Source organism: Cololabis saira, chromosome 10, assembly GCF_033807715.1.
Source record: "Cololabis saira isolate AMF1-May2022 chromosome 10, fColSai1.1, whole genome shotgun sequence".
NCBI lineage: Eukaryota > Metazoa > Chordata > Actinopteri > Beloniformes > Belonidae > Cololabis > Cololabis saira.
Window position 1 is genome coordinate 11,238,389 of NC_084596.1, and position 16,118 is coordinate 11,254,506.

Below are 16,118 nucleotides of genomic sequence, written 5' to 3' on the forward strand. Positions count from 1 at the left end.
TCTTCTTAAGACTGAACTTAAGAAAAAAATGACACTTAAGAAGATTTTTCTTCTTTTTTAATTCAAGATCTTTTTATTGGAATTTTCACAGAGTAAAAAAAGGTGAAATGCTGCATGTCGATTACAAATATTTTGAGTAGGCATGGGCATGTTAATCATAGCATACACCAGTGTACAAAATATAAAAAACAATTAAACAGTATGAAAAAATATAAAATAGTAACAAAAACAAACTACAGACCAAACTAATCCCTCCCCTGTCACTGCCAGATTACTAATCACAATATGAGGTCACTCTATCATCAAAAGCCTGCACTAGGAATACAAAAGAAATATGAAGTATAGTTCACAGGGTCTGGAATGCTTCTAGAAAAGGTCCCCACACTTTCTGGAACTTATTTGATTTCTGAAGCGAGTATCTAATTTTCTCCAGTTTTAAGCAGGACATGATGTCTTCCAGCCATTGTGCACGAGTAGGAGGGAAGGGATCCTTCCACCTGAACAGAATTGCCCGACGAGCCAAAAGGGAGGCAAAAGACAAAGTGTGCCCCTGTGCAGTGGTTAACTTCCTTCCTCCCTCCATGACCCCAAACAGGGCAGTCAGTGGGTTTGGTTCTAATCTGATTTTAAGCACCAGAGAGAGAGTATGAAATACTTCCATCCAGTACTTATTTAGACATGGGCAGGACCAGTACATGTGGATGAGAGAGGCTTCGGCTACTTTACATCTTACACAGTATGGACTAATATCTGGGTACATGGAGGATAGCTTTGCTTTGGAAATATGAGCCCTGTGTACCACTTTAAACTGAATTAAGCAGTGACGTGCGCACAGGGAGGTTGTATTAACCAGTTTGAGTATGGACTCCCAGGTATCCTCTGATAAGGGAAGCCCTAAGTCCTGCTCCCATGCTGCTTTGAGTTTATCTGTAGGGGCACTCTTAAGATCCAGCAACATGCCATAGAAAGACGAAATGAGCCCCTTTTTAAATGGGTCTGTGGCAAGAACTTTGTCAACTGTGGTCAAGCCTATCGATGCACCAGGGCTGGGTGTCTGGGAAAGAACAAAATGTCTAGCCTGAAGATACCTAAAGAAATGTGATTTTGGAAGGCTGAATTTACTACTTAACTGCTCAAAAGATGCCACGGTGCCGTCTATGAACATATCTTTAAAACGAATCATACCCCTCCTGTGCCATTCCTGGAAGGTGGGGTCCTCAAGGGATGGTTTGAAAGAGTGATTTGATGCAATGGGGCTAAGAAGAGAGAAGCTGTGAAAACCAAAAAACTTCCTAAATTGGGCCCAAATTCTAAGAGAATGTTTAACCACTGGGTTTTTGATTGATTTAAGTGAAGGAAGTGGAAGTGAGGAGCCGAGTAGGGCAGGAATTGACAGGTCATCAGTTGGATGTAACTCCATCGCCACCCAGTCAGGGCGGTCAGCGCCATCGCAGTGGAAGGACCAGAATGCAAGGCAGCGCAGGTTAGCAGCCCAATAGTAATAACGAAAGTTTGGGAGGGCCAGACCACCTGCAGACTTAATTTTTTGAAGGTGAGTTTTGTTCAAACGTGGCCGTTTACCTCGCCATAGGTATGAAGATATAACTGAGTCAAGGGACTGAAAAAAAGAACCAGGAATAAAGAGTGGTAAGGTCTGGAAAAGGTACAAAAATTTAGGTAAAATGGTCATTTTGACTGAATTGATGCGACCCACAAGAGACATTGACAGGGGTGACCATTGTGTAAGGGTTTGTTTGGTCTCATTTAACAATGAGATAAGATTCTCTTGGAGCAGGTCTTTGTGTTTCCTTGTCACCGATATGCCTAAATAGGAGAATTTGTCATTTGCGATTTTAAAGGGAAAATTGGAAAGGTCTAAAGCATGCGATTCGAGATTGGTAGGGAAAAGCTCACTTTTGCTGAGATTCAGTTTATAGCCTGAGAGTTTCCCAAACTGACTGAGAAGTGACAGCGCAGGGGGTAATGAGGCCAGAGGGTGAGAGATGAAAAGCAAGAGGTCATCGGCATAAAGCGAGACCTTATGTTCCCTGCCACCTCTCCAGATACCGGACACATCCTCACAAGATCGGAGCGCTGTGGCAAGCGGTTCGATAGCCATGTCAAAAAGCATGGGACTAAGGGGGCACCCCTGACGGGTTCCACGATGCAGATTAAATGGTTTTGACCGTTGAGAGTTAGTACGAATTGAGGCTGTTGGGTGTAAATAGAGAAGTTTAATCCACAGAGCAAAGTTCGGACCAAAACCAAACCTGTCCAGCACAGCAAAGAGATAATCCCATTGGACGCGATCAAATGCTTTCTCCGCATCCAGAGAGACAACGCATTCAGGGATAGCCTCAGAGGCAGAGTAGATAATATTGAACAGTCGCCTTGTGTTGAAGTAAGACTGCCTACCTTTAATGAAGCCAGTTTGGTCTTCAGATATAATTGTGGGGAGGACATTCTCCAGCCTATGGGCTAGGACTTTAGCTAGGATTTTAGCATCTGTGTTTAAGAGGGAGATGGGCCTGTAGGAGGCGCATTCAGTAGGATCCTTCCCTTTTTTAGCTATGAGGGTGATGCAGGCCTCCGAAAAAGAAGGAGGGAGGGAACCGTGGATGAAGGATTCTGAAAGAACTGAAGATAGCAATGGGGAAAGCAAATTAGAAAATCTCTTTAGAAATTCCGCCGGGAAGCCATCAGGGCCAGGACATTTACCCGACTGCAGTGAAGAAATGGCTCGAGTAATTTCCATCAGGGATATCGGTTCTTCTAATGTCTTCCTTAGATCTGGTGAAAGACTGGGAATACTAAGACTATTTAAAAAGTCCGCAATCTCATCTCGATCAGTCTGAGATTCCGAGGTGTATAGCTGGGTATAAAAGTCCCTGAATGCTTCATTTATGAGTAAGTGGTCTGTAGTTACATGGCCATTTGGTAATCAAATCTTAGAAATATTTTGTTTAGCCTTAGAGCCTTTAAGTTGGTTGGCTAATAATTTGTCAGATTTGTCTCCATAAACATAAAACCTGGTTTTACTTTTCAGAAGTGACTGTTCAATTGGGTGAGTGGTAAGCAGGTCAAATTTAGTTTTAAGTTCTAGCCGCTTTTTGTAAAGATCTGGGGATTTAGTCCGAGAATATTCTTCATCGACCTCTTTAATTTGGCGGGCAAGGTCTGATCGCTCCCTATAAGATTTTTGCCTCACCCTAGCAGTGTAGGATATAATCTGTCCCCGGAGATAAGCCTTGAGGGAATCCCAGACAGTTAGACTAGACATTCCTGGAGTCATATTCGTGGATAGGAAAAAGGCTATTTCCGTTTCCATTGATTTAACAAAATTTGTGTCCGACAGCAGAGTTGAATTGAATCGCCACTGTCTGTCTCTCTGAGGTAGGTCAGGAAGGGACATGGTTAGAACCACAGGAGCGTGGTCGGAAATGACAATGCTCTGATAAGCACAGGAATGGACCAGGGGAATCAGTTGATTATCAATAAAAAAATAATCAATCCTCGAGTATGTGTGGTGCACTTGTGAGAAAAAGGAGTATTCTCTGTCACATGGATGTAAAGAACGCCACACATCACAAACACCGTAGTCAGAAAGGAACGCCTGAACAAGACGGGCTGACTTACTTGCTGTGCCGGGGTTGGTAGAGGATCGGTCTAGGACTGGGTCGAGCCAGCAATTAAAATCACCACCCAGTATGAGAGAATATGTATTAAGGTCAGGGAGCAGTGAAAACAGTCGTTCAAAAAAGACTGCATCATCTGAATTAGGGGCATAAACGTTCACAAGTACGACCAATGTATTGAATAATTTCCCAGAAACGATCACGTAGCGACCAAACTTGTCAGAAATCACATTGTGCTGCTCAAATGAAACATCCTGACTGATCAGAACTGAAACTCCTCGGGCTTTAGCTTGAAAGGAGGAGTGAAATCTCTGCCCTGACCACCTCGGGAACAGGCGGCTATTATCAGAACTGCGAATATGAGTTTCTTGTAGAAAGGCTATTTCTGTTTTAAGGTGTTTTAGATGTGAGAAGATCCTCTTCCTTTTAACAGGGTGATTCAGACCCTTAACATTCCAGCTCACCAACTTCAAGTATCTACTCATAATATCTAAGAAGAAAAATTAGGTGTGCACAATGACCTAGGCAGAAAAAAAGAGAACGGAAAGGAGGTTGAATGTGACCCACATTAAGTAATGAGTTGAAAAGAGTTAATGCAAAGTTTCTGGCAGTGACATATCCCCCCGACCCACCCTCCCCAACTAAGACAGCTGCTATAGAAAAATAAAAAAAAAGCAGCAAGCTCTTCAAAACAAACATAGTGCAATAACACATCTTCCTATCCTACACACTAATAGCTTTTGCTCCTGTATCATGGGTGTATACCTATTAGCACCTTAAAACGTGTAGATGTAAATAAAAAAAAAGGAATACCCTCTCAAATCTTGACCTGGAAGTCCCGATATGAGCCCAGAAATATTTTTACAAAAATATAAAATATAAAACGTCCGACTTAAGCAGCGTAAAAGTAGGTTAACAGCTTACAATTATTACAAAACTTATAGGTAAATCGGAAAAGCTTTTTTTTTTTTTTTTTTTTCTCTCCCTCTTCACCACTTATTTTTCCCCTTCCCTCAAATAGCCAAAAATAACTGCAAATTAATAATATTTGCAAAGGGGCAGTCCAACTAACAACAGAGAAAATACTGGTTGTCGCGGGGTTACTCACCCTCCCCTCAGGAATAATGTGACTCACGTAAAAAAAAAAGAGAGAGAAAAAAAAAGTCAGTCCGTGAGCGTCAGTGAGCCGCACCGGGCTGCAGGCGGAGCCGTGGCAGCCTCCAACAGTCCCGTTACGGCGGGTTTGAAGCTTTGCTGCGACTCGTGATGAATTTGCGCGCCTCATCCACGGAGCCGATCCACTTCCTGGCCCCCCCGGACAGCGTGAGCCGGAGCCGGGCGGGGAAGAGCAGAGCCGGCCTCAGACCCAGCTGGTAGAGCTCCGACATGACTCCGCTGTATTCCGCTCGTTGGCTGGCAACTTCGGGGCTGTAATCCTCCAGGACCCGGATGGGCTGGCCGCGATATTCCAACTTTCCCCTCCGGCGCGCCTCCCTGATGAGGATATCCTTCGTCTGGTACCGGTGAAGGCGGACGATGACCGGACGCGGTCTCTGTCCCGGGGCCGGCTTGGCGGCGAGCGAGCGGTGCGCTCTGTCTATCTCTGGCGGTGACGGCAGCGTATCGTTCCCGAACACCTCACACAGCAGCTTGGAGAAGAAAGCCGCCGGAGAATCGCTCTCGGTCGACTCCGGTAAGCCCAGGATACGGATGTTCTGCCTTCTGCTTCGGCTCTCCAAATCCACCACCTTGGCCTTCAGCCGAGCATTATCATCCCGTAGAGTCGAGCAGATGCCTTCAAGGTCCGTAACTCGCTGGCTGAGGTCTTCTGTGGCGAGTTCAAGGGACGAAACCCGTTGGCCATGGTCCTCGACCGCGAGCCGCGTTTGGTCGAGTTTGGAGTCGAGCTGACTGAAAGTATTTTTGAACTCGGCGGCCAGGGCAGCGCGGTGTTCCTCCAGCAACGTGGTAATGGCCGCCAGGGTTAAGACAGCGCCAGCGTCGTCCTTCTTGCCCGACTTGCCGCTCTTCGAAGCCATCTCGGAGGTAAGTGGGCTCGTTCGAGACAAAAAAAAAAAGAAAAACAGCAACAGGGAATCCTTTTTAAAGTAAAAATTTTGAAAGTTTGAGGGCTTGGTGGTTTAAAAAGTTTGGCACTCACGGGAGCACTCGCGAAACGCGTCTACTCCATCTGCTCACCAACCGGAAGCCTTTCAAGATTTTTCTTCTTAAGAACAAGAACAAGAACAAGTTTTGTGAATCCGGCCCCATGTTTTCAGTAGTTTCCTCTGGTTTAGTTCTGCTGGGTGATGTCACGTCTTCAATCCCAGTTGCCATAATCCAGAATCCAGAATCCAGAAGATGCAGCTGCAGAGTTAGAGGCTGATGCCGTTAACGCAGAGCTCTAGGTTCACGTCAGTTAAAAACAAAGTTACATAGAGAAACACGGGGATCTGCTCTGGGGCTGGAGAAGAAGAAGATCCATCTTTGGAAACACTTTCCTACATAGACGTGGAAAAGAAAACCCAATGTGTCGTGGAAAAAGAAAAAGACGGGGAGAAATGTGGAAAAATAAATATGTTGTAAACTCAAATTAGAGTCTTCTGTATCTGGAATGAATGTATTCTTGAGTCTATAAGGTAACAATAATATAATAATAAGATAACCTTGTTTGAATTGTAAAATGGGTTTGGCTAAATACAATCTCTGACTAAAACTAGACTAAAATGGACAATTCTGACTAAAACTAGACTAAAATGCTCAGACTTTTAGCCGACTGAAACTTGACACGACTAAAAGGAGAATGAATGTGACTAAAACTAATAAAAACTAAAATGATAGCTCGACCCAAAGACTAGACTCAAACCGTGAGTTGAATACCCAGAATTCTGCTCGTCTCCCTGCAGCTTCGCGCGGAGATGGAGGAGGAGAAGCGGCAGGCGGTGAGCAAGGCGGTGGCAGCCGCCCAGGCGGAGATGGACAGGAAGTGCAAGCAGGTGAAGGAGAAGTGTAAAGAGGAGCTGGTGGAGGAGGTGAAGAAGATGGTGGCGCAACACAAGCAGCTCATCTCTCAGACCAAGAAGAAGCAGTGGGTGAGTGGAGCAGCCCGGCGCTTCTGTGTCGGTGGGTGTGTGTTTGTGGTGGGCTGTAACCGTGTGTGTGTGTGTGTGTGTGTGTGTGTGTGTGTGTGTGTGTGTGTTTTCCAGTGTTATAACTGTGAAGAGGAGGCCATGTACCACTGCTGCTGGAACACCTCGTACTGCTCCATCAAGTGTCAGCAGGAGCACTGGCACGCCGACCACAAACGAACCTGCCGCCGGAAGAGATGAGCAGGCCCCGCCCCCTTCCACAGGCCCCGCCCCCTTCCACAGGCCCCGCCCCCTTCAGCACGCTCCCCAACATCAGTCGGTGTCGGCAACACACACACTTCCCTCCCACGTCTCTGCTCTTCTTCCTGGAAACGTTGCAGTTTTCCCGCGTGCCGAGTGATTGTTCTCTTCCTCTTATTATTTTATTTTTTTTGTTCGTTCCTACTATTTAACGTACCCATTGTATTATTATTTTTCCTCTTCTTGTGCTTTATTTTGCTTTATAAGACATTTGTATTTCTTTTTTTCCCCCTTTTTTCTGAAATGCTGGTTTTCGTGTCGGAGGAATGTGTTATTTAAGTGCGTAGGAACAAGCAAGCGTCGAGCGGAAAAACATTTTATTATCCGAATTTTAAGAAGAAAAAAAAAATCATGTTTTTTCTTACTGTAAATGGAACAAACAAAACGTGCGTTTTACTGAACGTTTAAACCCAAACACGAGTCCCGCCGCAGCTCCAGCTCGCTCTGCTTTCACAGAGAAAACTTTTCAACTCAAAATAAACCGCTAGCATCTTGAATCGTCGACGACGGGGCTTTTTTTTAAATATAAATCTGATCATGGTCAAGTCGCTCATGGGGAACAGGGTCAGAATATCGGCTTCCAAAGAAGCCGGCAGAATAAATCAGTCACGTATGTTTTTTGTTTTTTTTAATCATTATTGAACGTGTTTCGGTTACTTTTCTCCGGCTGGACTGTTTTTTAGAGTTTGATGGTCAAATAAAAGGTTTTTAATCTGCTCTTAACGTATAAAATGCAGTTTTCCTGAGTTTTAATCCGGCGACGGATGGACCGACGTGAAATAAAGAATATAAAATAACGATATGCAAAGACGCGGTCAGATCAGCGGATCTTTTCTGGTGTTGGTTTTGTGTAAACCTGGTGTCTGGATCCCTTTGCTTTTTCGTCTTTTAGGAAACAAAGGTGGCAATAAAATGGCCAAGTTTTATTGGGGGGGGTTCCTCAGTTATGAAGATGAACTGAACGGAGGAAATGAATTCTCTAACTTGCTGCCTTTTTCCCGCTTCCCGACCATCATTTCATCGACGTGGGGAACCTAAACGGCGTTGACTCAGCTTCACTCAGCTTTAGATTTGACTTAAATCCTTATTATTTTAGCTGTGAATGAGAACTCGACACATCTTTTCGTGCGTCTCAGATTCTCAAATCAGATTCTTGGCGATCGAACACCAGTAGAGTTGAGGCCGACAGAGATCTCTCACAGATGACGCAGTCGGCTTTTGGTTCTTCGGGTCGTCCTGCAGCGATTGTTCACTTCCATCTCGGTTCTTTGTGCTTCGTTCTGCCGGACAAATCAGCTGGAACTAAATCATGGAAAAATATCGATCACGGCCTCCCTCTCCGTGTGAAGCCCAGAGGAGCAGGAAGCTCATCTCAGACAGAGAATAATCATTTATAATCTTGCTACACTTTCTTTTTTTAAACCAACACGGATCAACGGTTCTGATAACGGTCTAACGTCCTTTTTAAACCCGGCAGTCGTCAGTGAAACCCAACAAGCGTCCCCTCGTACGGGCCTGGATCACAGTAATTATGGTAATAAAGGTGGGGTAAGCCACCTCTAACCCGGGGCAGGTCTTGGCAACCCGCCCGCTTAAAATCAAAACAAACGTTTTGATTTATATTAAAACATTGAACGTTGTTTTGTTTTTTAAATCAGTAAAATTTAAAGCAGTAAATATCATGTTTCCAACAATAAAAGTACAGCTTTGAAATGTGAATTAATAAATCATGCTCCCTCTCTGCTGTGCTTCAGCCCTGCCCCCAAAGGGCAGGTGTCACCATGGCAACGTCACGATTGCCGGTAGTATAAGTTGTCGTTGCTGAATCGGTCCCTGCCGAGTGGTTTTTAGCTGTCGGTCGTCGTTGGTGGAGTTTGATTGGAGCAAACGATGTTGTTTGTCTTCATTTATCTCACTTAGCTCTTCCCTCCGTCTCCGCAGCTGTAAAGATCAGACAAATAACAGGTTCAGCTTGGAAAGGTTTGTTTCTTGGCTTCACCGATGGAGTTTTCTGAGTTTATGGACGAAAGTTCGTTGGTTGATGTTGAAGAGCTCAGATTCAGAACCCCCATCACCCCCGACGTCGATTATTCCAGAAACATACAGCATTCACTTAAGAAAATAAAAGGTTGATTTCATGGTTTTACTAAATTAACATGATTTTTCTTTCCCAAAAAACACTTCAGGTTTTTCTGAATTAACAAGACTTTGAATAATAAGTTAAATAGTGTCATAAATCCTCATATTGTAGCAAAAATAGAACTTGATCTGTAATTGTTTCATTTCCTGAACAAGTGAGACATCTTTGCTCCCGTAGGTCGAGGTCTGGAAAGTAAAACCTGAATTAATTAAAAGAAAAATGGACGTTAGACATAACTTTTTTTTTTTTTTTTTTTAAGTTTAAAGCAAAATTATGTCCAAATTTGACGTAAAACCAGATTTTTTATATCTTTCAGTGAATGCAGTAACCCTTCTGTGGATTACCTTGTTGTGCATTTTAGCTTTTTTATTTTATTTTATTTTTTTTATCCTGGCGTTTGAGACGGATGTGGAGCTTTGCTGTTGCTCTGCAGCTAAATGAATCAGTGTTATTCCTCAGAACTTATTTAAGTGCATCACTTTAACATGTGACGTGTGATTCCACTTCCTCCCTCGTGACTCGCGAGCAGACGAGTCGACGTCACGGGCGTCGACAATATAACATTTATAAACGCGAGCTTCCCTTTCATTTTATCCGGTTTCGGTAGCAGGATTCCTGGGAATTTGATCGACTTTGGGATTTTTTTTCCCCCGCTCGCGTAGTTTTTTCCGTATTTCATGTTTTCGTCGTACTCTGGTCAGTTTCGCGTCGCCGCTCTTCATCATTGCACTACATGTAAATATGACGTCACTCTCTCAGTAAAACCCTCCTTCGTGTTATTATGCACATTGTAAATGATTTTTTTTTTTGTTTTCTTCAGTGATCTGGATGACTGTCGGTTCAAATTTTTGTACAATGTACAACTGTTGTTTCAGCTTCTGTGAACATATTTTCAGCGCGTCTGTTTTTAAGATTTCCTTTTTACGTCAAACATGCTGCAACTTCAGTGTGTCGAGAGCTTTTCAGCGTTGAAGTTTGGTTTTTTTTTTCTTAAAGAAGAAACCAATAATACACTTTTATATATATATGTCCCTCCAGCCATAACAGTTTCAGTGCTTTTCTTTTGTTTTTCTCATGTGTGTACATTTTTCTTGATGTCATTCCACTTTGTATCTCTGGTTTTATAACTGCATGAGTCAAAGGTGTGTATTTACAGCTTTTATTTTACCCCCCTCTCCTAATATAAATAATAAAAAATAAAAAAAAAAGTAGTCCTTCAGAGTAATGCAACATGACAATGTTTATTTGCCCCTCCCGGTATCCGAGTATCTAATACACGAGTCCTCGTACTAAAAGTACATTTAACAGGAATACATTCAGTGTGATGGTTTCTCTGCTCTCACTCTCTGTTCACGTGTAAACTTTTTAACCATGGCAACTGTTTTTTATGCGCCAAACCTTTTTTTTTTTTTTTTTTGTTTTTTGTTTTGTTTTTTGTTGACACTTTGGCTAGCAATATGTATATAAATATATTCTATGTGCTAACATGGAGGAAATAAATGTATCAACAAGTGTTTTTGGATGCAGGTTTCATCATTGAACAGACAGTTTCCAGGGCCGGACAACAAGATCCTGAGGGCCCCATAAAATCCTCATACACTTATAGTTAATACCGTTGGGGCCTGTCCCAATACTCCCCCTACCCCTCGTTTTCATCCCTTCCCCTAAATTTTGCGCGTTCCCGTGAGGGTCCCAATTCCTCTTTTCACCTAGGGGGAGTGCGGAAAACGAGGGCGAGTGGTTATGAATCGGCCCTTCAGAGCGAGTGTTTTCAGATGCACCCTACGGATCGAGGGCTAGAAAAATTTCCCAGAATGCTTTTCGTCGTCATTTGCGGACTGAATCAAAAAAAAACCATGGCGGACATTTCTTATTTTTTAGTGAATAAAAATCAATATTTTGATTTAGTTTCTGCATAAAAATGCGTTTTGATTACATTTCTAGCGAGAAATATATATTTTACTTTCATAATATTCATAATATTCACTCAGTGAATGTACATAATCACTCGTTTTTCCCGTTGTTGCAACCTCGCCAGAATAAAGGCTGATTTATGGTTCTGCGTTACACCAACGCAGAACCTACGACGTAGGTTACGCGGCGACGCGCGCCGTACGTCGTACCCTACGCCGTAGGCTCTGCGTCGATTTAACGCGGAACCAAATCAGCTCCCGAGCCGGCAGGCAGAAATCCCGAAATTTTCGGAGCAAATTTCTTAACAGGCGTAGCTACAACTGTTAGATTTAATCTATTAAACCAACATTTATCTTCCTAAATGATTTATTTAAACCAGCGGTAATTCTCAACAGAGCTGCAGGTTTCTCCCCCGGGACGACGGCGCAGGTTGACCCGGCGATCAGGTCTGTACTCCGGCTGCTGCTGCTGCTGCTGCGCCCCGGACCGGCGGCTCTTATCATCTCCGAAAACATTGTGTCAAATTTCTTAACAGGCGTTATTTGGATAAACTGAGCCCAGGTTGGGGATCTTAACGGTTACTTTTACGTCTGAAAAAATATTAAAACTTAATAAAGTGCCATATTAACAGCGCTACAGCTGAAATTAAAACAGCTTTTGGCTCTCAGCTTCCTGATCAGGGTAGGGATGAAAACGAGGGTTAGGGGGAGTATTGGGACAGGGCCCTGGGAAAATCTGTCCCTTATTTTTTACTTATTTGTGTGTATTAGTTATATTTAGGATCAGGGGTGAAAGTAGGGCCGGATCGGTCTGGAACGGGGATCCGGAAAGAGATATAGACCCGGATAAGAGAGAAAAGAGAGGAGAGGACGGATGATCCAGCTGTTATTCCCAGTTTACTGATGCTCACAACATGAGCAGAAATGTTTAACTAGAAGACAAACGTATCCCTTTATCTAACGCTGCCAGTTTGTCCCTCAGACGAGCAAACTACACTACAGCGGCGTAACGTTATATTTACACCGCTGTAATGTACCGAGCCGCCCACAGCGCCTCCTGGTGGCAGAACACAGGAATATACCGTGAACACATACACAGATCATACCTGTCAAGTCTCCCGTTTTGGCCGGGAAACTATCGTATTTTACCCCTCGTTCCCGCCCTTCTCCCGTATTAGTATTTTCCCCTAAATTTCCAATTTTATAATATAATACTTTTTAAACATCAAACTGAATTGTGACTAGTCTCGTTCTCACGAAGTTAGTGGTGACAAACTCGGAACAACAAATCAGAGATGGATGGATGTGACGAGAGAGAAGATATTTCTGCCCCAAAAAGTGAAAACTTTGTGTAAATATCTCTAAAAATGGGAAACTAAATTTACTTTCCTAAAGAGGAGCAGGATGATGAACAGTTACGAGTTCTGAAAATTATTTCAGCTGGAGACACAGAAAAATGTGTCATCAGTCATTAATGCCAGAGAGCCACATGAGTGAAAATGACAAATTAAAATAAAATGTAAATGTTTCACTTCCAGACAATCAATGTGTATATAAACTAAAAATGTTTAAAATAAATAAATGTGCTTTAATTCACTTGTGTTTTCATTAAGGCTCTATTATAGGAATTACATACATAAGAATGTCAACAGCATTTCAGTGTCAATAAAGGTAGAACTAGCAGGTTCTGAGCTCATAATTGTAGTTTGTAAGTGATTGACAGGTAGATATTTTAGATTTCTCGTAAATCTGTCTTCAAATGTAAGATACTGGACCTCGGTTGGGCTGGTGCGACAGCGGCAGAGAATTTCCCTTATTTTTAAACCAAAAACTTGACAGGTATGATACAGAATCGGCATCAAAATGCAGAGAAAGATTTACGACATATTTAAGAGAAAAAGGGAGTCCGACTCCGAAGTTAGAGATGAAGAAAAGAGGGAGGAAGCAGCGGCAGAACCAAAAAGATCAGGTAGGCTACTGACAGAATTAAGGGCCAACTAACTAAATAATGTTAAGCCTAAAAATGTTAAACTTTACTGTCTCAGAACACATAACATTACACTGGAAATTATTTAAAAAATATATTTACTTAGATGGGACAATGCATATTAATGGACACCACACAAAGCAGTGTCAATGCACCGTATTTAGCATGAACCTTTTAATTTATGTAAACTATTAGCTCTGTGCAGCTCTCATCTAGAACATTGCATGTCTATTAGAGAAGAGCCTTTTTACAGTTAGGCTTACTCTGTAAACAAGACTAGTTTTAGTATAAACTGTAATATACACAATAATTATGTTCTGCCATTACTTGCATGAAAATACATTTTTTGCAATAAATGATGTTCTGTGTGACTATTATTCCCTACTTTCACCTCTGTTCATGATTAAAATCATGTCCCTAAAATACCAGCAGTCCATCTTACTGCGCATGTGCAGAACGGATCCATGAAAACGGTGGCGACACGAAAACAAACGGTGAGAAAGAAAAGACGAACGTAAATTATTAATAATTAGGAAGAAGAAAGGGAGAAAACACAAAGAGGAAGAAGGGAAGGAAACGCAAAGAGGAAGAAAGGAAGAAAAGAAAAGATTTAGGTCGAAGTTCCAGAAAGGGAAAGTTTGTTCGCAGCTGCTGCTGATGAACAGGTGAGTTACACCTGAATGTGTAAAGCTGGGTTTAAAAACACAAGAAACTATGTAAGTTACATTAACAACTATCACTGCATTAAAAACGACCCCTCAGTGTTATAACTTTATATTAATATCATTTACAACAAGATGTGCAATATCTCCCAACCTCATAATCATCCTACCTGCTTTTTTTTTAACTTCTTTTCTTTCTTTCTCGTACTGCACTACTTTTATTTTCATTTCAATTTATATACTGTTCATATTTTGTAATTAGATTTTTTTTTTTTTTTTTTTTTTTACCCTTTCCCTGCATGTGTGTGTGTTGTGTGTACCGCTGCTGCACAAATTTCCCCATTGAGGGAGAAATAAAAGACAATCTAATCTAATTTACTGCTGTAGATATTTAAGATTGAGCTGATTTTGAATGAATTCCTGTCCTGAGTTTTAGCTTAAAAAGTCCCCCCCACAAAAGAGCAGTTTATCACAAATATTAGCATTAAATCATGACTTTGAAGGTACATGGTTTGCACGAGGCAGGAAAGGTTTGAAATACGTAACCAGCCATTTCATGTAATGTTCAGTAGTGGAGTTTAAAGTACATCGTTTGGCTCTAAGACTCAGCAGACAAAACTGAAGTTGCATGAAATCCTCAAGTGTTTAAATTAGTAAATCTACTGTACATTTGAGTCCTGGGTGAAAGCCTTATACTGTGTTTTGTGTTTGTTTTCAGAGACGGGGATGAGCTGAGAGAGCAGCAGCGTCCACTGGACTCCTGAAGATACCGCAGCACTCCGGCCAAAACAGCTGTCTGAAGATGAATGTGAGTAAAAGACAGACTTGTAGTAAAGAACCGAGACACGACCAAGACTAGACCAAGAGTAGTTCAGCTCCAGACCAAAACAAACCCAGTAATGTCCTGAGGGGTATTCCAGGAAGCGGGTTTAGTGAAAAGTCTGAGTTTGTTAAGCCTGAGATGAGGGAAATCCGGAGTTTTCAGTTCCAGAAAGTGATTTAACTCAAACTCTGAGTCAGTTACCATGGCAACTGACCCTCTGAACCTAACCTGCTCGCTAGCAGGTTTACTTCAATAAAGCCTGAGTTTCTCTCCGTCTCCTCCCTCAGTGGCGTCAATTCAGCCAATGGGCCTTTACTCAATACGCATCCGTTTTCTGCACCACGGACAGCAAGCGGCAGAGTTAGAGAGCAGAAAAGGCTTATCTGACAAACACTTTATTCACTATGTCAGTGCAACAATATCACAGGGACATCCGAGTTTAACTTCAAACAGTTAAAGTCCAAATGCAAAAAGGAGAGGGAGGAGCAGAAGACAGAAAGAGAGGGAGAGAGTAAAAAAAAAGTCAAATATTTCCCTTAAACAGATTTATAAGAGGGTAGGGTGATTTGAAATCTTACCTTAAAATGAACTTGCATAATTAATCCATCAGTGGCTAACAGCCTCGTTAATATCCTCTGCTGCTGGGGCAACATTGGACCATCACTTGCCTTCTTTCTTTTTTTTTTAATTGTGTGGTTGTCTGCTTCCTTTTCATTTTTGTAAGTTAGTAAAACTGCAGAGCTAAAAACCAGATTTATAGCGACCACTGTCTTCAGGGACGCTGGGACGTCACATTTCAAGATATGAGGGGGGTACAAGTGTTGGGAAAGATGATACCTAGTGAAATCCATCATGTTGTTCTGATATGCATTTGTAGTTATTTTATATGTATTAAGTAATAGAATAAATCAATACAAATAGATACAGAGTAATTCCATAAATGTGTTAAAAAAAATAAAAAAACATTTACATTTTCCCCTGAAGCCGAGGTGTGCGGCTGTCCCTGATCTAAATGACAATAACATTTCATTCAATATCATTCCGTTTTCATCTGTAATATTATAAGACAGTGTACTTAAATGTTAAATGAATACCGCATTCATTTTTGTTTTTTTTCCCGAAATATGCTCTCATACTCTCCATACGCACGTATTAAGACTTCTAACTCCAGTGGCGTGAAGTATGTGGCTCTTCAGATGCAAACTAATGTTTCCTTTAAGGGATTTTGTAAATTGAAATGTTAAATAAAGTTTTAAAAAAAAAGAAAGAAAACATATGTGGATCTTTTGTTGTCGCCGGTTGCCATGGTGAATCGTTGAATCAGGGCTCTACTGATAATGGCTTTTTAATTCGAGCTTAACAAACTCAGAGTTGATTGAACTAACTCATATCCGCTGTTCTGGAACCGAAAACTCAGAGTTTCCTATCTCAGGATAAGTCAACTCGGAGTTCAGCATTTAACTCGGACTTTGTTGAACCTGCTTCCTGGAATACCCCTCTGATCCTGTGTGATTGTAGAACATCAGCTCCATCCTGGTTCAGCTAGTTTCCATATGAGCTTGTTTTCAA

The 16,118-nt window shown here is 42.0% G+C and overlaps 1 protein-coding gene across 3 annotated transcripts in view; it reads left to right on the plus strand.

The window, feature by feature from the left end:
* zmynd11 (zinc finger, MYND-type containing 11) overlaps positions 1 to 8,787 on the plus strand; it is a 49,770-nt gene extending 40,983 nt beyond the window's left edge. For all 3 annotated transcript variants that reach the window (XM_061731684.1, XM_061731685.1, XM_061731686.1), the window contains 2 exons: positions 6,542 to 6,727; positions 6,842 to 8,787. In XM_061731684.1, the coding sequence (XP_061587668.1) occupies positions 6,542 to 6,727; positions 6,842 to 6,964 (309 nt within the window). In that variant the 3' untranslated portion in view covers positions 6,965 to 8,787. The remainder of the gene's footprint in view (positions 1 to 6,541; positions 6,728 to 6,841) is intronic.
* Positions 8,788 to 16,118: the final 7,331 nt, after the last annotated feature.